The sequence below is a fragment of the Pteronotus mesoamericanus genome, unplaced genomic scaffold (genome assembly GCF_021234165.1).
Source record: "Pteronotus mesoamericanus isolate MK-2021 breed Mesoamerican mustached bat unplaced genomic scaffold, CSHL_Meso_final contig_2, whole genome shotgun sequence".
NCBI lineage: Eukaryota > Metazoa > Chordata > Mammalia > Chiroptera > Mormoopidae > Pteronotus > Pteronotus mesoamericanus.
This window is the reverse complement of record NW_026555084.1, coordinates 27,366,390-27,388,408: the sequence shown is the minus strand read 5'-3', so window position 1 is coordinate 27,388,408 and position 22,019 is coordinate 27,366,390. Positions and strand designations below refer to the sequence as shown.

The window sequence follows — 22,019 nt, the reverse complement described above, 5'->3', positions numbered from 1 at the left end:
TACTAGTTTCCACAGGAGAACTCTTTTAACCTCCAAATCCTATTCAAAGGATAAAATGGGGGAACTGCTCTTTAAGTGCTTAGGGCTGCGCTTCATTTCAGATGCCATCTTTGTCCTTGGGTGAACGTACACCAGCACTAAACCATGATCCAGCAATAGTTTCCTATTCGATTTAGCTAGTATCACTTAAAGAGCGAAATACAGGATAATGCTTTTACCACTCTCTTATAAGACAAATTTAACTTTAGAACATATGACATGTTGTGTACAAATATCTGTTAAGAACTTACCAATCTGTCAATCATCTTAAGGGGTCCATTTAACATATGTAACAATATTTGTAATGAGAAACTGCACTGACTGATAGACACATGAGTCTGTTAAGCTCTACCAGAAAACATGCTATTTATTAAAACAAAACCCCCAAAATTTAAATCTCAAGTTGCATGGTTTTACAGTCCAGTCTCACTGAAGGAGCACACAGATTTCCTTTCTTGCAGACAAGTTAATATGCAGGAAGAACTCACAAAGAGCACACCAGCAATCTGAGAAATTGTACTACCTGAACTGCAAGTCAGTCATGAAATTCATCTTAAGAAAGCCAAGGAGTTACCAGAGAGATTATGTAATGGCCTTGATTTTTATTTTTCTTTACCTAGAATTCTACAAATTCTAAAATTTATCAATTGATGTATCTTTTAAATAAACAGCACCAGTCTTGCCCATTAATACAATTAAAATTTGACTTTCTCAGTTCTTAGTTCACAAGTTTATTATGAAAAACACTGCAGTGCTCTTGTGCAGTAACATCGTCTTACAGTAGGGGAAATAAAACAGTTCTGTTCAAAACAACTCACCAGGTTCTGACAATAACAAAAAACAACATGAGGCTGAGATTTGAGAAGGGAAATAAACTCGAGTGCAGACAAACCATACAATTAAATTAAACGGTATCCCTGAAAATAAACAGAACGATTTCAAAACTCACAAGTAGAGGGGAGGCCTTGGTACTTATTTTTAAAAATGTTCATTAAGCTCCAATGATTGTTTGTTGCTATCCTTATCTACAGTCATGCTGAGTAAAGCTATAGCTAAATGGAAGTTAAATTGTATTCACGAGGTGTTAATGTTTACATCTTATTATCTGCAGTCTCTCAGAGAAAGCAAAAGTAACTACAAATAACGCTATGCCAGAAACTGGTTTCTTGACCAACAATGTCGCTTCAGCATGCAATGAACTGGTTCATTCTAAAGTGGTCACGGCTGTTGATGACAAGAGGCTTTGTAATTTTATATGGCACATCTTTTTGGTCCGTGTGAAAACAAGTTTTTTGAATGTTAACTATTCTCTGACACTTTGGAGTTACTGTTGCTCTTCCCGTTTCCATTAGGTCAATATATGGTTCATGGCAATACTGTACAAGTTTAAAATTTCATTACAGGAAGTAGTCTGGGGTACGACGAGTAACATGTGGCTCGCCCCTGCGAGGTGCTGGGTCAAACTGCAAGCTGAAAAACAAGACATAATTTGCTGTTTATATTCTAAGACCTCAATGTACTGACAATCAAAATCAAGGACAATAGTCTTTCAAACTTCATACATTCTTTTGCCTATCTAATTTCAGCTTCCCTTAATGGAGCAGCAACCTAATCATGCTCTGAATGGTAAGGGTCTTCCAGATGAATCCCTCTTCAAAGAGCCCAGGGAACTTTATCCGGAGAGGATACGCTTTTGGGCTTCCTTATAAGACCGTTTGAAAGATGGGCTCTACTAAATGAGTAAAATATAGGTTTAAAAGTCATATGTCATATTAGCATCTATGTATCACAAGTTTGCAGTGATGTATTTCAAAATACCATAGGTCTGTTTCAAAAGAAACTTAAATATTAAATTGGAATGGATTTAGCATGAGCTTTTTCAACTCTTAAGTCTCCCACAGTCATGGCAACCAACTACTCAGGTGTAGATACTTACAAAGAGTATTTTAGAGTATCATCAAGTTCCATGATTGCAGCTTGGTTACCACAACGATAACAATAGTTTGGAGCACTGAAAATTGTTACTACGTTCCGGTCATGGCACCAGTTATACCCCTACAAGAAAAAGAAAGGACATAAAAACATACTTTACTCCCTTATTTACATAACTAAATGTGACTCTACTCAACAGAGAAAAAAAAAAATCTCTTAAATAGGCTTGAAAAATATCAATGCTGTTTCTGGATAATTTAGTAATTTTCTGTACTCTGCACAACTTAAAAAAGAACAGCACCAATAACCAAATAATAAAATGCCTCTTAAATATGTGGCCTTGTGTAAATAGCAGTAACTCATCAGCCTCTTTTACTGCAGCAGCTCTAGGCAAACAAATATTCCCAGGAGACCACACCTTTTTCATTCCCTCCTCAGTCTAAGTGAAGGCCCCCAAGCTGGTCACTGCCCAGCTACAAAGGATACTTCTAGGATTTCTGGCTTCACTCCCTCAGACTATTTGACTGAATGAGTTACTTTTAAAGCGTTGTTCACCAATTTCTTCCCCTATGTTTAGCGAAGTCAGACTTTATTGATAACCACAGAATTGTCAGAATTAATCGAAACGGAACCCTAATTTTGTAAGCATGCTAAATCAATGCTCTATGCTAAGAATTGAGCCCATTTCCCCTTTCTATCCTTTCAAATCACCTGCAATTAAACCATCCTAAGGACTACTTAATATATTTTGGTTTATTTCTTCCCAAACCCTCCCCCACACATATACATGTTAAATATATAACAAAACTGGGATCATAAAATACTACATTCCCCTTTCTCCTGCGCCCTGAATCTTACATTACCACTCTTAAATCCCAAGCACTATCCAGTCATTAATCTCTGTTAAATTAATGGTGATAGAGAGAGACTACACTTTGGGTGGTGAGCACACAATGCAACATACAGATGATGTATTATAGAATTGTACACTTAAAACTTATATAATGTTACTAACTAATGTCACCCCAATAAACCCCTGAAAACATGTTAACTATGAATTTCATTGTGATCAAAAGCTTGAGATTTTAATTCTAGTGTGCAGGCTATAGCGATAAACATCAGAAAGAATACATGGAATGTTCTCACCAATATCGTTCATTTAAAACTCCCTAGTATCTTCCTTCATTAAGTTTACTTAGAAGGCAAACCAGGCCCTGCCTGGTGTGGCTCAGTGGACTGAGCGCCAGCCTGCAAACCAAAGGGTCTCCAGTTCAATTCCCAGGCCTGGGTTGCAGGTCAGGTCCCTGGTTGGGGGCATGAAGGAGGCAACCGGTTGATGTATCTCTCACACACAGATGTTTCTCTCCCTCTTTCTCCCTCCCTTCCCCTCTCTAAAAATAAATAAAATCTTAAAAGTTAATCAGGTTTCAAAGAACAGGACATACCTCCATCACCAGCTGGTGCGCTCTAGACACCAACGTGAGGCCATTGGCATGATTAAATGTCTCAGAAATATCTTGCCCAAAGGTGTAACCAGCTCCTCGAGGAGATATACCCCAACCACCACGGTCATCTGGATCTGACCACAGCAAGTCACACATTGGACCCTAAAAAGCAAGTTAAGTTTTAAACAGACTCTTGCAGAAATCGTTAATACATAATTTGAGTATTAGAAGCAGCTCTCTACTAAGCCACACTTTTTAAGTGGTGTTTGCTGAAAACAGTAAAAGGTTTTACAGTTAAAGTCAAACATCTGTGTCAGATAAACTATTTCCAGATGTCTTTAAGAGGAATAGCCTGTGTCAATGAGCCCCACAGCAACACACTCTAACCAGTTAATCTGCCTTAAGTACGCAGACTTCTATGCCAGGCAGCACAGTCTGGTGATTAGGGCAGAGACTCTGGAGACACCCTGTGCCCTAAGCCTAGTCCCACAACTGTCGTGTCCTTGGCGGGGTCCTTAATGTGAGCGGCTTCTGAAGACTGGGGTGAACAAAAGTGCTCACACTACATGGGGTTGTTTTTGAGAATTAAATGAGAGAAAACGTATGAATTAAGTTACATTTTTCTTCTAAGAGCTTTGCTAAAAACATTTCATTACCAAATAAAAGTAAATTACCTCATGGGGAACTTCTTGTAGGCGATCAAGTGCTCTGATGTGATCCAGTGTATCTATGGATGGCGAGAGGCCACCATGTAGACAGAAGATCTGAAAAGAGTGGTTTATAATGTTAACCTCCCCCGAAAGAAACCTGTAACCTTCAGGACTAAGGCGCAGGCAGCAGCCCACCTTCCTTGTCCCCACTGGTATTTCTGTGTTCCGCCACAGCCACAGAGACAAGTGGGCTTGTCTCTGCAGCCCACTCTACACTATCGATTACACTACCTTTTTCCTGATAAACCATCTCTACTCCATGCAGACCCCATGTCAACCAGTTCCTGCGAGAAAATGTTTCTCTACATCACCCTCACCACAGACTATTATCTTCCTTCTCACAAAATTTTCTTGGAACCTCCTTAATTACATCTCCCAGGTGAGTTCAGAAACACAGTCTGAGAGATGAATGGGTTATGTCTTTCATCCTTGTGGTCCCAACATAGAGGTCAGGGCCTGATACAAAGGCATTTCACAGAGGCCCCAAAGGGATGTGAGGGTGGAAAAGTAAGTTATTGGCACTTATATATTAAGAAGGCAGAACAATGAAAATAATCAGCAATTTAAGTTTTAGGAAGACCTACATACCTGTCCATCCACCAAAGCAGTGAGAGGAAGATAGTCAAAAAGATCTGTAAAATATTTCCAAACATTTGCATTTCCATATTTCCTTAAACACTCATCATAGAAACCATATACTTGTGTGATCTGCCTGCTCTCATGATTCCCTCGGAGAATAGTGATGCGTTCACGGTAACGAACCTGAAACAACAAAATGGAAAACAACATGGAACGCTGGCTCCTTCAAAAACCAAACAATTCGGCAAACCTTTTGCCCGGAAAACCAGAGTTCCAATTTTGTTATTTAAAAAACAACAATACCCCCCAGCCCTTCTTTCACATGGAACTGAAACCACACATCTACAGACATCTGTCCACGGAGCACCTGTGGACCCAAAATCAAACTTCTGCTACCATTAACTTTACACCAAGAATAATTATCAGCTATAAAACTCCATTCATGAATTTTTCCCAGTTCAGTGATTTTTTTGGTAAAATTTATAGTTATGCAACCACCATCACCATCCAGTTTTCTATCTTCCCATTATCCCCAAAGACCCTTTTCTCTTGACTATCTGAAGTCACTCCCAGCTCCCGCTCCCAGCAACCGCTGATTTATCACTAGTGAGATCTGTCTTTTCTAGAATTTCATATAAATGTAATCCTACAATGTGTAGTCATTTGTGCTTCGCTTCTCTTACTTAGCAGAGTACTGTAGAGGCTCATCTGTGTATGGATCAGTGGTTTGTTCCTTTTTATTCTACACAGTATTCCATTGTATGGTTATACCACATTTTGTTTCTCTATTCATCAGGCAAATGAACACTTGGATTGTTTGCAGTTTGGGGCTATTATGAATGATGTTGCTACAATCATTTGTATGTAAGCTTTTATAAGAACATATATTTTCATTTCTCTTGGGTAGATTCCTTACTGAGTGTAATTGCTGGGTCATATGACAGGGATATGTTTAACTTTTCAAGAAACTGCTGAACCATTTTTCAAAGTGGCTGGACCATTTTACATTCCCACCAGCAAAGTATGAAGGCTCTAATCTCTCCACAAATTCACTAACATAGTATTATCATCCTTACTGATGACAGCCATTCAGCTGGCTGTGACTGTGACTTTAATTTGCATTTCCCTGATGATTAATCATTTTGAGCATCTTTTCATATGCTTACTAACCATTCAAATATGTTCTTGGGTGAAATTTCCAAATACTTTGTCCATTTTTAAATTACTTGTCATCTTAGTTGAAGGTTTTTTAAAAAATATATGACTACAGATATTTTTCTCAGTGATATCATCTGAAGAAAAAATAATTCTGATGAAGTCCAATTTATTTTTTTTTTTAAATGGAGTGTGCCTTTGGTACCACAGCTAAGAAATCTATGCCTAACCCAAAGTTACAAAGATTTTTCTATGTTTTATTCTAGAAGTTTCATAGCTTTAGCTCTCATATGTAGGTTTATGATAAATTTTGATGCATTTGGTATCTAAGTTCTTTTTTTTTTTTTTTTTTTTTTTGCAAATGGATACCAAACTGTTCCATCACTATGTGCTAAAGTTTCCTATCTACCATAGTATTATAGTTGGTTAGGGCTGTCATAACTAAGCACCCATGACTAGGTGGCTTAAACAACAGAAATTTATTTCCTCACAGCTCGAGAGGCCAGAAGCCCAAGACCAAGATGCTGGTAGGGTGGTTATACCTGAAGGCATCTGTCTTTGGCTAGCAATGTCCATCTTCTCCACAAGTCTTCTCATCACCTTTCCTTTGCATCTGAGTCCTAATCCTTCTTATAAGGATACCAGTCATACTGGATTAGGGCTCCTTCGTATGAGCTCATTTTTACCTTTATCCCTTTAAAGGCCCTATTTCCAAATACAGACACATTCTGAGGTACTGGGGGTAAGGTCTTCAACATGGGGAATTTGGGAGTGGTAGTGGCACAATTCAGCCCCTAAGAGCCTCAAACATGCATTCTCGAATGTACCACATTCATTCCTTCTCTGAGCACGGGGATTCATCTGGACTTTCGAAGTTCGCTTGTAAGGCTGCTCTCCTAGAGGCACTGCAAAAACTCTCCATCATTTAATCTAACTGCTTTATTTTACAGATGCAGGACATAATGACCTCCAAAAACGTTCTGCAGCACTTTACATGATCCAGGCTAGCAGATTCACAAACACATACATCATATTAATTGCCTAAAATTCAGCTCTTTCCAAAACTACATCTCGCTTCTCCAGTACTATCAGAAGTCTTCGGCAGCCATTTCACCATTCTGTATATTATTTAATAAAATCTCCCCAAAAGGTAAAGTCAAACTTTTCTTTTAAGTGAAAGGGAGGCTTCCATACTAAAAGCTACCTTCCATTTTGTGTTTCACCTTCAGACTCTGAACATTGCCCAAAGCTGTAACTGGTATAAAGCAACTTGCTTTCTTTAATTATCATTTCTATTGTTCTAGGTTATCATGTCATGTTTAATAACTGCAAACTAGTCCACTGAGATAAATCATATAATTTAGATATTTATTTACTGTTGGATATTTAGGCCAATTCTTTTTCTGATATTAAAAACAAGGCCGCAATTTATGTTCTCAGATAAATAAAGCTCTATTCCTCTTGAATTTCCACCTCAATGAAATTATAAAATTGCGGTGTCACAGGATATAAATATTCCAACAACTGATATATTTTGTTCCTTGAAAATACTTCCAAAATATCTAGAAAGGTAATTATTATTACCTGTCCACACCCCAATTTACTGATCTAAAATTTCTATTTGACCAGCCCTCTTAACATTTTTTTCAAATAATCAGATATATTCTCTTCCTTCAAGAATAACCTTTTTGTTTTTATTTTGTACCATCACCTTACTCAGAATGAAGACATACCTATGATTTATTTATAAGCTCCAAACCTGAATACTTGCATTCCTAAATTTGGATTTTCACTCTAAAACCTAACATTCAGATGGAGAAAATCACAAATCCCTGGGAAAAAGAACACCGAAGACGACCATTTTACAGTTTAAAATGTCCAAACATAGAATTGAAATTACCTTAAGAGCTACAAGCAGAGTAACTGTTTCAACTGAATAGTATCCTCTGTCAACATAATCTCCCATAAACAAGTAATTTGTATCTGGTGATTTGCCACCAATTCTAAACAGTTCCATGAGATCATGAAATTGCCCATGCACATCTCCACAGACGGTGACTGGACATCGAACCTCTTGCACGTTGGATTCTTTTGTCAGGATTTCTTTAGCCTACAGATGGGGGGAAAATAAACCAATACATTTGACATTAACAAACATGTTGACTTACATTTAATGTAGCTTAAAGGGTGGGACTCCGTTTAAGATGAAATTGCAGGCAATTATGATCTCATTAAAATAAGAGGGCAAGATTCCACTCATTGATTATCTCTCCTCTGGTTCTTAGAAAAAGTGTCTATCAAGATGCATTGTCCCCGTTCCTCTCGTCAGCATCAGAGTTTTTAGGCCTATCCAGTTGCCATCCAAATGAATACTAAGGAGATCATATTATTAGCAGCTATATAAGAGCACTGAAAATGGAGCAAGACATTCAGGTCCTTAGTTTTAAATGCTGGCACTCCAAAATTCCAGGCTATGAAAATTTATTAGTCCTACTTGACTTTAATTTTTGAAAGACAGTAAAATTATCTGTATGTTAATAGTTTTTACACTTTAAACCAAAAATACAAGCTTCTTGTTTTATAATTGTGACTATTCAATATACATGGATTTTATGCTGCTTTTAGAAAATTGTTTGACAGCACATGCATTCCTCCACATTAATCACTAATTCAAATATTACTTTTAGTAGTAACAATATATATTTCAGTATCATTTCGTTCATTCAACACACACTGATCATTTACTGTATGATAGAAGTTGTGAAGAGCAGTGGGAGACAATCATTCATTTGCTTAATTATCTGACTGATACTACGTGCCAAGCCCTGTGCTAGGCACTGGAGGCACAGCCAACCAGGCAAGTGTGCACCCAGGATGCAGCGGTGAAGCGAGAGCCCACAAACAAGTAACTAAGTAACAGAGTACAAATTGTGTTAAATGCCATGAAAGAAAAGGAGATTAACTGGCACAGCCCACTTTAAATAAGGTATCAGAACAAATAAGACAGCCCAAAAAGCAGAGTAGAGCAGGAAAGGCAGACAATAAAAATCATTACAGAAGACAGGGCCAAGTGCTAAGACAATCTGGAGTAAGCCGCAATGTTTCAGGATCACAATCCCTGGGGCTGCTAGGAAAACTGCCTGAGGTCCAAAGAATGAGTTAGTTACAGAAAGGGGATGAAACAAATGGAAGGAGGTCCAATACAGGAAGTTGCAGTCATGTGCAGAATGTCCTAGGAGTTGAGAGAGAAAAATGAACATGGCTGAAGCATGACACACAGGAGTAGAGAAGAGGGTGGACTGGTGGGGGCCGGGGCGGGGGGGGCAAGGGTAGCTAACTACCCTGGTTTTAACACTGAAAGTCCTGCATCCCAGGAAATGCCTCAGCTGTGCCCACACAAACCACGACAGCTGGTCACCCCAAGTAGGAAATGTAGGGGGAGAGTGAAGCATGGATAGATACAGACTGAGCAACAAGTTTAATCAAAGTGGTATTAGAACGAAGATCCAGTGGCAGAAAATTTGATAAGCGAATTTAGCATTTTGGAGGTACGGCTATGGCTGTGGATCTGAGGTGGAGTAGAACTTAAAGGCCACTAGCATTCACGGACCAATCCAGACAAGTCTTGCCCAGTCTCCTTTAGAAACGTATCTTATATCCCTCTGCGTCATCTTTTTTGCTACAACCCTGGCCCAGGCCACCATCATCTCATCTGATCGCTGTGCTGATCTGACCCCCCACACTGAATTCCCTGTTCCATTTTACTGCCTCTAATCTGTTTCATGCAACAATCACAGTAACAGTTTTTAAAATGTTCACCATTCATTTTATTCACAACTGCATACACAGCACCTTGCTGGAACAATGCCTGAGATGTACAAGACATTCCATACATATTTGTTAAGTGAATCAAGAACTTAAACCAAGGTCATCTTCAGGGAAAGCCATGGTTATCTCTCCCAGGACATCAGCGAAATTGGCCAGGAAATTGGTACCAAGTTCTTTGGAGAATGAAGAAACAAGTAACAGCAGTAAGGAAAGACGGCCAGATATCTAGGTAGAGGACAGAAGCCTGAAAAACACTGGGGGAATTTTATCCTTGAATAGCGGGGGGCAGCATCTACCCATCAGGGAGGGGTATCAGAGAAGGTACATAACTTCCTCAGAAAGAGCCAGATTTCAGTTAAACCATTAAGGCAAAAGAAATTTGTCCTGAGAATGGGTTAAAGGTGTTACTTCACACATTCGATGAACATTTGTTGAGCATACCGTCTATAGTATGTGGCCTGCATTATGGGATGGTGGTTCAGAATGCACAACGGGAGGCTGGTCAGGAAAAGGCAAAACGCTGCACCACAGCGATGAAATGACAACAGAACGGTTGCTAATGAGCTTCTACTCATGACACTTCAGGCAACAACCAAGCACGACAGGACTGGTTTTAAGGCAGTGGTATGCAACCTTAGCCACATATTAAAAATCTCCTGCTCTTTTGAACCAAAACCAATCAATCAGCCCAGGCTACACCTCTCCCAATTAAGTCAGATATTTGGGTGTAAAATCCAAGCATCAATATTTTTTTAAAGTCTCCCCTCCTCATTCCACATTGGTGTTCTCAGGTGCAGCCAAGTTTAAGAACTATTTTCAAGCTTCCAAACATTTTGGGGAGCCTATTTCAGCACATTCACCAACCACTGACATCTAAATTATTAATCTGATCTAACACTTTTAACAGAAAAAAAACCTACTGTCTCAAAGAGGTTTAAGAAATATATATAATCTATATCTCTAATGTAACTTCAACCTCCCTTGATTTATTATTACTAAAAAGCACAAATTAACCAGGTATATTCTATTACTAACTCTCTTTGGCAGTAGTACCACGTCTAGTGTTTTCAGAACCTACTGCATACTAATGAAAACAGCTGTGAATGATAATGACAGGTCCTACTTTAAAGAAATTTGCAAAACTTACTGACCACTCTCCACAACCTCATTCCCCACCATGGGCCTAAAGTAACCACCAATAATAGCATTCTGATATAGATATCCTTTCAAAATCTTGTTAACACATTTTAATATATTATATGCCTAAAGAAACATAATCGCATATTTAAACTAGAAACAATATTGTTCTGTTTTTCTCCTTAACAATATTATCTTGGGGGGGGGAATGTATCTTGGAGTTCGAATGCGCAGATATATACCTGGCTAATTTCTCAGAGTGGGTGTACAGTACTACTCCCTGAGGAATGGTAACACTTGGGGAGGGGGGCGATGCCACACAGCAGTTGCAATTTATGTCCTAGTATTTGCTTGCCTGTTCCTGAAAGAAGATACCATGAAGTGGACCTATTAGTGTATTTAGTAGTTTGCACTTCTTTATGTTGCCACTACCAAACTGTCCTCCAAAAGGGAAAGGACACTGTATCTATAAAGTGAACATTTTAACTTCTAAACCTAGGAAGTCAAAGAAATCAGCAGGCTGTATCAGATGCAATTAAGTATATAATTAATAACAAAAACTCACACTTACAAAGAACCAGTTTAAAATATACTTTGTTTGTTTTTGTCTCAATTTATGAGCTCACCAAAATACACTACCACAGTCCACCAGAATAAAATTATAAAGGCTGTGGGTGTCCTCATTAAAGATTATTTTACAACCAGGAAAACTAATCCATAGAAAAAGAAAGGTCTGAGAGAAGCTGTGCTATCACAAAAAGTCAGGCCTTCTAAGTCCCAGAAGCACCTCGTGGAACCCAGCAATGGTCACCCGATGGGACCTAAAGAGTCATCCTCAGAGCCTCCAGGCCCTCCTCCAGCCACTACAGCGTCAACGCTCTAGTCTAATACTCCAAAGTAAATGGCAGAACCAGACTTTCAAAGTCACAATTAAGATTTGAGATTTTTTTATTTTTAATAACTACCTTTTCACTCTCTGATATTCTGACTGCTATAATTTACAAAGTCCCATGTCACTGGAATTATGCACAGAAACAAAAGCAAAACACACCACCCAAACTTTTCTTTTGCTTCCCTGAAAACATTTTTTCCCAGACCTTCAAATGTCTCAGCTAATTAGCATCTGAAAATAAATTAGGATATACCATCCTAATATCCAAACAGTTCAGAATCACTTGAAGGAAAGCTACTTTTGGGGATATTAATTTATTTTCAACAGCCTCTCAGCATTCTGAGTTCTGGTTCCAAAAGCACACAACTTTATTTTTCAACCTACTATAAAACAATCAGGTATAAGGTAAATGACCTTACAGATTTACTTGACATTCTTAGATATAGGTCATCCCTAACCACCATAAATGAAATCACAAACAAAGCAGACTTAAATTAGACCTCATAGATCATCCGAGCCAAGATTTTTCAAGGAAATAAAAGAGGGAAAAAAAATGAACCAACAACAGATTTACCACCACTTATATATTAATTTCCTTAAGGGCACACAACAGTAATATCATTTCTATTTAATCTATATCATAGGAAAAGACATTCTATAAAGTTTTACTTATTAAACATTTAAAAATATAATAAACTACAGAAAAACTTCATATAAAAAGAATGAAAAATATTAAAGTGTTGCTATTGTTTATTTTAGTGGTGAAACTTTTAAGAATATGGCTGTCTTGATTCTACCACATCAAGAAAACTACTCATTTCTTCCGGTTCTTACCTACACACAGACCTCACATCTACAAGTGGTCAACATCTGGTTTTATGTTCTTATTTTCACAGTCACTAGCTCATTTTCCTACGACATTATAAAGTGATCATTTTAAAGTGCTGTATAACATCCTCCTGAACAGATCTATGCACATGCTATCTTCCTTTCAGAAAACTTTCAATTGTGGGATCACAGAGCAAATAGCATGAACATTTTTTAGGTTCCTAAGTATTACACCACTGGATTATGCTTTTTGTTAGTGGTGGAACATGAGAGGACTGCTGCTGCCGCCTCTGAAGCAGTAAACCAGCACCTGTTTATCTGCTTCGCCCTTAGTTCCACCACTCCAAACCCACCCACCAAGGACCCTGAATCTGTCCACCCTGGGCAAAACCAAGACCTTCTGTCTGGATTCTATACCCCTCTCCACAGTGCCATTTGGGCCGACTTTGTGCCTTAAGCTATCTTATCTTAAGGAACTGCCTTACACAGGCAACGGGCTGAGTCTGACCACTTCTGGCACAGACTTGCTGCACCCCTTGGTGGGCCACCCAGGTACAATTTAAGAATCAAAGAGTGCCCTGACCTGTGTGGGCTCAGCTGGTTTGGCGCGGCTCTGCAAAGCAAAAGGTTCCTGGTTCAATTCTCAGTTGCAGCTTGAGTCCCAGGTAAGTGAGGCAACCAATCAATGTTTCTCTCTCTCTCTTTCTCCTTTCCTTCCCCCACTCTTGAAAAATAAATAAACAGAATCTTAAAAAAATAAGAAGAAGAAAGCTAAGTACCACCAACAGCAGCAACAACAGAATGGGAGGTCAAAATAAAGTGAGACCTGCCCAAAAGATCTCTAGCTTGGGAAGTGTGCTCAGAGAGTGGCCAATTCACTCCTCCCTCTGACACCTCAGTCCCAACTATTTCCAGCAGCGGTGCTCCTTTGTCTCTCTGAAGTCCAGCTTCCACCTCCCCACTGTCAGATCCTTTGTCCACCTCCGCTGCCTGCATGTATGATCTATACCCCGTAACTTACACTCAGGCTTCAGGTTAGAGTCAAGAATATGCCCGCCCAACTCCCTACTTTGAGGTATGGACTGTGACTCTTGACCCCTCTGCATCACCAGCTTCCTCGACCAGGGGTCACACGCAGCCCACTGGTACCAATACAGTCACAGTCATCTCAATCAGTCCCCGAGTTCTGTTTCCACCCAAGGATATGGAGTTTCGAGACTGGATTTCAACTCAATCACCGACTGCTTGGATTACAAGGACCAAACTGCTTCCTGGAAGCTTAACTTCAATGCTAACTGCTTGGATCATAAAGATCAGACATCTTTCTGGCAACTCCAGGTTTTGTGAAGACCTGTAGAACTTCTTTTTTTATGGGTGATTTTAAAGTATACTGGGCCGGGCATTCCAGTCTCAGCCAGGCATTGGTTAAAAGGGGTGACATGATGCTCAGGCTCATCTTCTAATGAACATTCTGGGAGGCAAACAGGGAAAAATGAAGGCCTTTAGAGGGGCCTACCAACCAGCAACCTGAAATGGCCCAACCATTCTACTTAAAATCCTGCCATAGTTTTATATCACTGGTTTTCCTGATTTGCAAAGTGATCAAAGCATCCTAGCCATGTGCAACTAAATACCACCAAAAATTAACAAACAAAACTAAATCATGAGGGAAAGAAGGGAAGGACATACCCTTCATAAACAGAGGTATTCCAATGGGTTAGCCAATCCCTGGCTGAATCTTAAAAATGTTCAATGTCTCAAGCTTATGTTTCATAACCAATTGTTGGCTGGCACTGGAAAAACTTTTCAGGGCTTTGTGAATTGTGCAAGTGACGGTCCTAGATGCACTATTTTATTTTTAAAATGTTCATAAGGAGTCAATACATAGATTGAGACTATCAGTGTATCTCATATAAATGGCACCCCTGTGGTTTTTAATCTGTGAGACCTCAAAACTCTGCTAAACTGTGATTCTGCTATTGTATGCAACGTTCAACTCCACCTCTGCAGGGATTCTTCTGCGATTAAACAGCTTATAATTTTAAGTAAAATTCAGAGCAACTATCTTCTAAGATTACCTTTGGCTGGAGGTGATACACTGCAACTTTATATCAAAATGTCTCTGGACAAGAAGAATGAGGGGAGAAAGAGAAGGGAAAAAAAAGGACACTAATTCATCTGTAATTTACTGCAGGTAAGCCTAGCAGTAGAGACATTGGTCAGTTGCTCTGGCCCTGCTAAATTTATAAACTGAGATCATTACTGTTTATGCTTGCAGATGTTAACTGGAAAAGGTATATACTATATGTGTAAACCCTTTCTTCCTGTATCTAGCAGATATGTATCAATGTATTAAAAGGGTTCTAGAACACACAAAAAATCTGGATTATGCCCAAAACTTGTAATGCAATAATAAGTGGAAGAATGAACCCATTCTCAGCCATTTCAGATATAAGAAGTTATCTCCTGATTTAACTGGCACTTTCCACTTCAAATTTTTTATTCTATGTTCATTTCCGAGTTATTTCTCCTCTTACACAAATTGTCCACATGTATTCTTTGAATAGAGTTGGATGATGTTCTTATTATGTATTTTTCTATTAAAATCTGATTATTAATTCTAATATTCATTGGAACTCTAGTTCAAGTAAATTTAACATTCCATACTCTAATCAGTTGAGTACATCTTCACCAATATAGGCATAAAGATGTAAGAGAAGGTGAAAGAAAAACTGCAGTTTTTCAATTTTACTTTTCAGTTTAAACAGAACTGTAGACATTTAAAAACTTTTATAGTTTTTAATTTAAAGCAAAATAATTACATTTGCAAGTAAGAATACATTTTTGAATATCCTAAGAGAATTTCACTTTGTTTTTTGCTGCCTTTAGAAAAAGGTAGGGGTTCCTTTGGTTTTTGTAGCTCAGCAAAAAATTATGGTTTATGACAAATTAATACAACTGGCTAGATTTTCATTTTCGTGTAATACATAAAGTAGGATTTATTATTAGCCCGGGAAGCAAATGAATCTGAGTTTCCTTCAATTACCAAACCTCTCTTCATACTATTTGTCTTTCATTAATTATACAGAACAGATGCCTCTCATGTTTTATGAACAATTCGGTCTTCTTTGATAAAAGCTATATGATTATGCTTCAAATAATCATCTTTACCTCTGACCAGAATGAATGATTGTTTTCTTTACAGCCATATGTCTGTCTCTCAGTCAACAGACTGGCCTCAATCTTTACCATGCAACCTACACATGTGCTTGAATTCAACATTCCCAATCATTCCATCATAAGGAAAAACAGTCAACCTAACTAAACTAAGAAATGTTGCTACATATATAGTTGTTTAAAAATTCTCACCACAACAATCCATCACAAACTCGATTCAACCCTCTGGGCCTGCTTCCTCCCACATCTGTAAGAGATGACTTGGCCTCGAAGGTCTTTAAGGTTCCTTCCAACACCAAAATTTACTCCATCCTAACGCACTTCTCAAGCTTTTTTTATTAAAAGTCAGAACGACTCAACAAAATAGAGAGAGGGCATTACTGCTAGTTTACAAATGATGCATGACAGAGAAATAAAATTCCCTCCACTGCCACTAGCACAAATGTTCTAAAACCTTTCCCATGTGGAGTTTACAAATTCAACGTCTTGACTAATCTGAAACCCTGCTATTAAGAGCACAAAATAAACTAACAAATCCCTAAGAATGATAACGCTATTTAGACAAAGCTAAATACTGAAAACTAGTAATGCATGTGATAAAGGCTTAATAAATTTTGGTTGAATGAATTCCAAAAACAAATGTACAGTGTCACAGTTTACAGCATCAATGACACTTAATAACCTCTGTCAACTACGCTCTCTGACTCCAGCGAAGCGAACACTTTCCCAGGGGCACTCTTACCAAGGCTTCTCAAACTTCTTTCAGCCCCCCTAACACAACAGCAGTGCACAAATTCCGATCTGCAGTGCTAACAAAATGACTAAGGCAGGGGCGGGTACAGGGAGCGCCCCAGCGACCGGCGGGCTGGTCAGGTACCGCTTAGACACACACCCCTGTCTGTCACTGCATTGCTCTTCCACTCCAAACCACAATGCCATACACAACTAGGCAACAGTAACTTGCTACTGTGAAGAAATTAAGCTGTTAACCCCGGACTGTTATTTTATAGTTCTTTCAGACCCTCGCCATTTACTGGCAAGTCAAAACTCTCTACTTCAGCCTCTTCTAGGACTTCTCCTGCTGAAGCTGAAAAGAAAAGCTGTTTAAAACAACAAAAGAAAAGCTTTCCCCTGTTTACTTCTAGTCCAATTCAGACCTCACTTGCGTAGGAGAGTACCGGTTGAGAGTTTTTTCAGACAAGGATGGTAATGAGAAATGAATAAAGAAAAAAAAGGAGGGGAGGGTTTCCTGACACACGAAACTTTTCCTATCTCTCCTCATCACCCTCCAAAAAAAGACCCCTGCCCACCATTACTTCAACCCAAACCCTGCGTCTCCCGGTCTTCTTAGCTTATCTCCTCTAAACCCAGCAAACACGCCACATGACTTACAATGAGATTACAATGAGCTAGGGAAACCCGTGGTGTCATGAAAAGGGGCGGCGCCAGGCTGGTGAGGCGCGTGCGGTCCCACACACTGGGGCAGTGCTCACCCATCTTTATGCAGCAGGAGTTTCACCTCGGCCCTGCGGCCGGCACTTGCGGAGGCAGAACTCCCGCCTCTGAGAAACAAAGGGAGATCTGGGGACCCTGTGTATGTGGACAGCACAGCTGTTCACCTTTTTGGTGTTCCCCCATTAAGTCAACTCAAAACTGCCACGGCTCCATGCCTGGGAGATCATGAAACACACAATGCACACACAGCTTTGACTGTGGAAGCTATGAGGATAAAAAGAAAGGCATTTTACAAGCTGTAATGAACAACAGAAGTGTCGCATACACTTTGTTAGAGTATTTCAGAACTCGGTCTATGGATCACAATTTACGCTCTCTGAAAATACACAGAAAATAAACTGGGGTTTTTACCTCATTAATCATTTGAGGGGAGAATGCAGTTAGCCACATCCAAAACTGAGAAATAATTATTGTTTACTCCTCTAGGACAAAGTGAAGCAACAGTATGTGACAGGAATTAAGGAGCTTTCAAGTAGTCAAAATAAAATTAATGCTTTTTTTTACAGAGTTTTTGATTCTACAACTCAGTTTGGCCCCAATTCACCAGAGTCTTTCATTGTTAACACTGTCCTGGAAATGAAAAGGGGGAAAGGCGGGCAGTGAAGCGAGGCTGGAACGTCGGTTTTAGAACCCGTAGTCTAGGTGATCTCGATTTGGCCCCTGTGGTCAATAACTTTACCTTTCTGAGCCTCTGACTTCTATTTATAACTGAGGACAATAACTGTCTCGCAGACTAAAGACAACTGTGCATATAAGAGTATAGTGAACATAATATTATACTCTATCATGCTTCCCTGCCAGCTGTTTGTTCTCAATATTCAAATTACTTCCCGTAAACAAACCAAATAATGTTTTAAATCAAACATATACAGACTAGCAAAAACTTATTACCCACTTCATAAAGGAATTTATCCTTGGTCAAGTATTTGCAGCTCATCCAGTTAGAAAGGGTCTGCTTCACTCCTACTCACTTAAGAAATGTTACAACTAAGCGAAGCCTTAATGACTGCATTTTATTTATAGTGCTTGTGCAGCAATGGAAAACAGCATACCTAAAGAACTGCTTTGAAAAAAATCTGGCTATCAAACAACATTCTCCACAAGTTTGGTAAGACCTGAAAGCACAAAGCCGAAAGTCATACCTAAATTAAACCACTGCTGAAGTCATATAATAAAAGACTGTTTACTGTAGTTAATGCAAAAGCAACTTGACACTAATATTTTCTTCCAATCTGTAGATGGAAACATACCAGTCCAGTTACATAGATGCAGTAATGTTGCTGACTATAGAACTGTGCCTGAGAGAAAACTGCACTCACTCACCACAAATTTTTAAACAATCAACAAACTGGAATGCCCCAAATGACAAAGTAAACTGCACACACAAAACCTTGGCTTTGATATAAACCGTAATCCCATCTTGGGGGGTTGGGGGAGTCTGACTAGTTAATAACATAAAAACCATGTTCACTCTTGTTTATAAATACATACACACTTGGATCCTCTGCCTTTCAACACCTAACACTGTTTATTGTTGAGGGATACCATAATAATAACTCTGCATTTTTTAATTACAGTACTATCTTATGGTAATCTTTACTTTGTATTTAACTTTAAATATTTCATTCGGATCAAGCATTTTCAGGTACATAGAAGGCTTTGAAATTAGCATTCCTTCTCATAATCAAAGAAATTATCAACTATTATTACCAAAGCTATTTCCAACAAGTATCTTTTCTTTAAAAAATTGTACTAATGAAAAATTTCCCTCAAGATTTAAAAAATGTGGCTTTCACCAGATGTATTATGTGTAATATACAAATGTTTACAGTGAAAGCTTTTGTTTACTAGAAAGACTTGCACAAAAAAATCATTTCAAGCCATGTATCCTAACTCATCCACACCTACAAAGCAGCCTTCAAATTAATTTAGTTTGGAAGATTAATACCAAAAGTTGAAATATGAGCTAAAACACAGTAGGAAGACTGTGTGATGATATCCCCTCAAAAGATACATTTCTTGGAAACCTAACTCCAAATGCTGTCTCCATCTTTTTGACTCTAAGAACTAAAATCTGCACACACTGGAGGAGCAACAGAGATGTAAGCATAAACTGATTAATTTCACGACGTCTTAGTTTTACAAAGACTAGACTCACCAAGCTTCGGCCACCCCACCTTAGCATCCCATATTTCTTCTATAACCTCCAACACAAACCCTTTCCTTCGTGGTCCATTTACTACTGATGTCCGAATAGATTCAGGTTCCTTAAGAACAAACATGGTTATTCTACATTGCGTTCCATTCCTTTCAGTAAGTGCAAGCAATCTGGGGTATTCAATAGCTTTTCACTATTTAAACACAGAGCACTAATTTAAAATGAAATTGTATTATTTCAGATTAGAAGAGACCCTGGAATATCTGTTTCAACTCTAGTCATATATTTTCTATACAAATGACTAGTCATCTGGCCAATGGCTAACTCAAAGTCTCTATGTAAAGTACTGAACTCTCAAAGTCATTAAAATCATCATCAGTTATGGTGCCTATAAGTTAAGACCTGATAACCCACATTAAGTAATTTTTAAAAACCTGTATTTAAAACAAATACCATCCTCATTTGATGCAAAAGAATTAAAGGTCAAGGAGTTAGCATTTAAAGGCAGCTCCAATAGATGATGTGCCACCTCATCAACTAGGAGAGTTTTGTCCTGGCTTGAGATAAATAAGCCTGAATTTGACTCACTTAAATTGCAATTATTTACAGCATAGTTTCTCAAAAGGCCCGTTTTAGGAGCATATACACCAAACTCATGAACCTAATTTTCACATCAAACCACAAACCAGTCAGCATAATTGCTCTCTAATAACTCTTCACTAATACAAAATGCTAACATGATATTCCACAATTCTGTATTAAAATGCTGAAAAGTTTATTTTGTAAAGGAAAATTAAAATGGACTTATTAAATGGACTACAAGATTCTATTTTCAGCACCTGAGATAAATTAAACATTAAGCACAATGTCTGGAATACAGTAAAGACTCAATCGACAACTATTATTATTACTACTGCTACCTAGAGCCACAAAAATACAATCAACCAACTTTTCCAGCAAACAGCCAGGACGAAAAACTTGCTGCTCTTAACAGTTTATGTTGCTCATCTAAAAAATAAATGGCAAAATGCCTAGTACCTTAGGCTTGGGCAAGGGTTTCAACACTACCCAACTTGAGTCAGCATATAAATCATAAATTCAACTGACACTTGATTTCCAATCCCAAAACTCCTTATATAGTATGACTCACCGAATTCTCCATTTCTTACAACTATGAAAAATAAAGTACACTTCTCCTTATAACTACCACCACGACCTTCACAGAAATCAGGTTAGAGATTTTTAAATTCTTAAACACGCGCTTTAAAAAGTCTCTGGAAAAGACTGCTCGGTGAATTTAACACAAACCACCCAGATAGCACTAACGCTGTGTGACCTTTAGCTAGGTCCTGTGGTCTGGCATACAAGCTTGCCTGGTCGGGGATCTTCTAGACAGTTTTGGAGCTAAGACCGAGTCCTGAGTCCAAGTAAAAAGCCTCTTCCCTATCTCACAGCAGAGTCCCAGGCTCCATTCTCAGGCCGTAGAACTCAAGTCCTCTTACCCGGATCTCAAAACCGTCCCCAGCCCAGGGTCTCGGCTCCCACAGCACCCCGCCCGACGCCAAGGCCGGGAGGCTCCGAAGCCTTGGAGTTGGGCGAAAGGCGCCATTTTAGGCGGCAGTGGCAGGGACAACCAATCTCCGCGCGAGAGGCAGGGGGCGCCGGGTCGCCCGGGAATTACCGGCGGGCCGCACCGCGCCGGACACCGGTCTGAGAGACTCGGGGGGCCCGGGCCCGCGGCCTCCGCCATGTTGCACCTTCCCCAAGACCGCCTCTTTCTCGGCGGGCTCAGCCCACGGCGGTTCCTGCAGCCGGAGAGTAGCTCACCTTCTCGCAAAGGCTCTTGACCTGGGGCTCGGAGAGCTGCTTGCACTCATTCAGCTGCTCGATCCACTGGTCCAGCTCCTTGGTGAATACCTTCTCGTCCATGATGACACCCGCCCGAACCGGCTGCCGCTCCGCGCTACTCCCGCGCCGCCGCCCGCACACGGGCCACACGCACAGGCCGCCGCCGGTGTCCGGGGTACTTCAGTGGTTACTGGCGGCTGCTTGGCGCTAGCGCTGGCCGGCTGGTCCTCCCCGCAATGCTCGGCCACAGGCCGCTGCCCTCCTCCTCTCGCTCTCCTCCCGGAGCTCGGCTCTCTGTAATGGCGGCCGCCAGCGTGCTTACGTCACGCCCGGCGTCAGGAGGCGGCAGGGTGCGGAGGGGTAGAAGGGCCGCGGCACGAGCTGCGCAACTGCAGAGCCAACCCGGGACCGCAGCCAGAGCCGGGTGGGGGCGGAAACCAGAGGCCAAGGCGCAGGCGCAATGTAGCCGGCTGGTAACTGAGGCACCTTCAGCTTTAGGGCGCGGTCCCTCAGAAGGGTGGGGTCCCGGGGAAAGGGCGGACCGAGTGCCAGAAAGCGGAGTGATCAGAGCTGGGGAACTGGGCTAATCCTAGAGCACTACGTCCTACAGGGCGCGGGCCAGGCGCAGGCGCAGTCCTCGCGGGAGGGCCTCCTAGCTGCTAGGGACATTGTCCAAAAGGTGCTCTCCTAGGCTCTTTACTCGGCGACTTCAGCCAGATCGGGAACGGCGCCTACTCCTCCATGGAGCAACAGCGCTGGAATTGCTTGGGATTCCC

The 22,019-nt window shown here is 40.1% G+C and overlaps 1 protein-coding gene and 1 pseudogene across 1 annotated transcript; one reads left to right on the top strand and one right to left on the bottom strand.

The window, feature by feature from the left end:
- Positions 1-746: 746 nt before the first annotated feature.
- PPP2CA (protein phosphatase 2 catalytic subunit alpha) lies at positions 747-21,557 on the bottom strand. The gene is made up of 7 exons (XM_054568463.1): positions 21,223-21,557; positions 7,761-7,970; positions 4,715-4,888; positions 4,091-4,180; positions 3,417-3,578; positions 1,976-2,094; positions 747-1,509 (listed from the first exon to the last, which is right to left on the bottom strand). The coding sequence occupies exons 1-7, from the start codon at positions 21,322-21,324 to the stop codon at positions 1,437-1,439; spliced, it is 930 nt and encodes a 309-aa protein (XP_054424438.1). The 5' UTR covers positions 21,325-21,557; the 3' UTR covers positions 747-1,436.
- LOC129066749 (homeobox protein OTX2-like) lies at positions 10,172-13,945 on the top strand (annotated as a pseudogene).
- Positions 21,558-22,019: the final 462 nt, after the last annotated feature.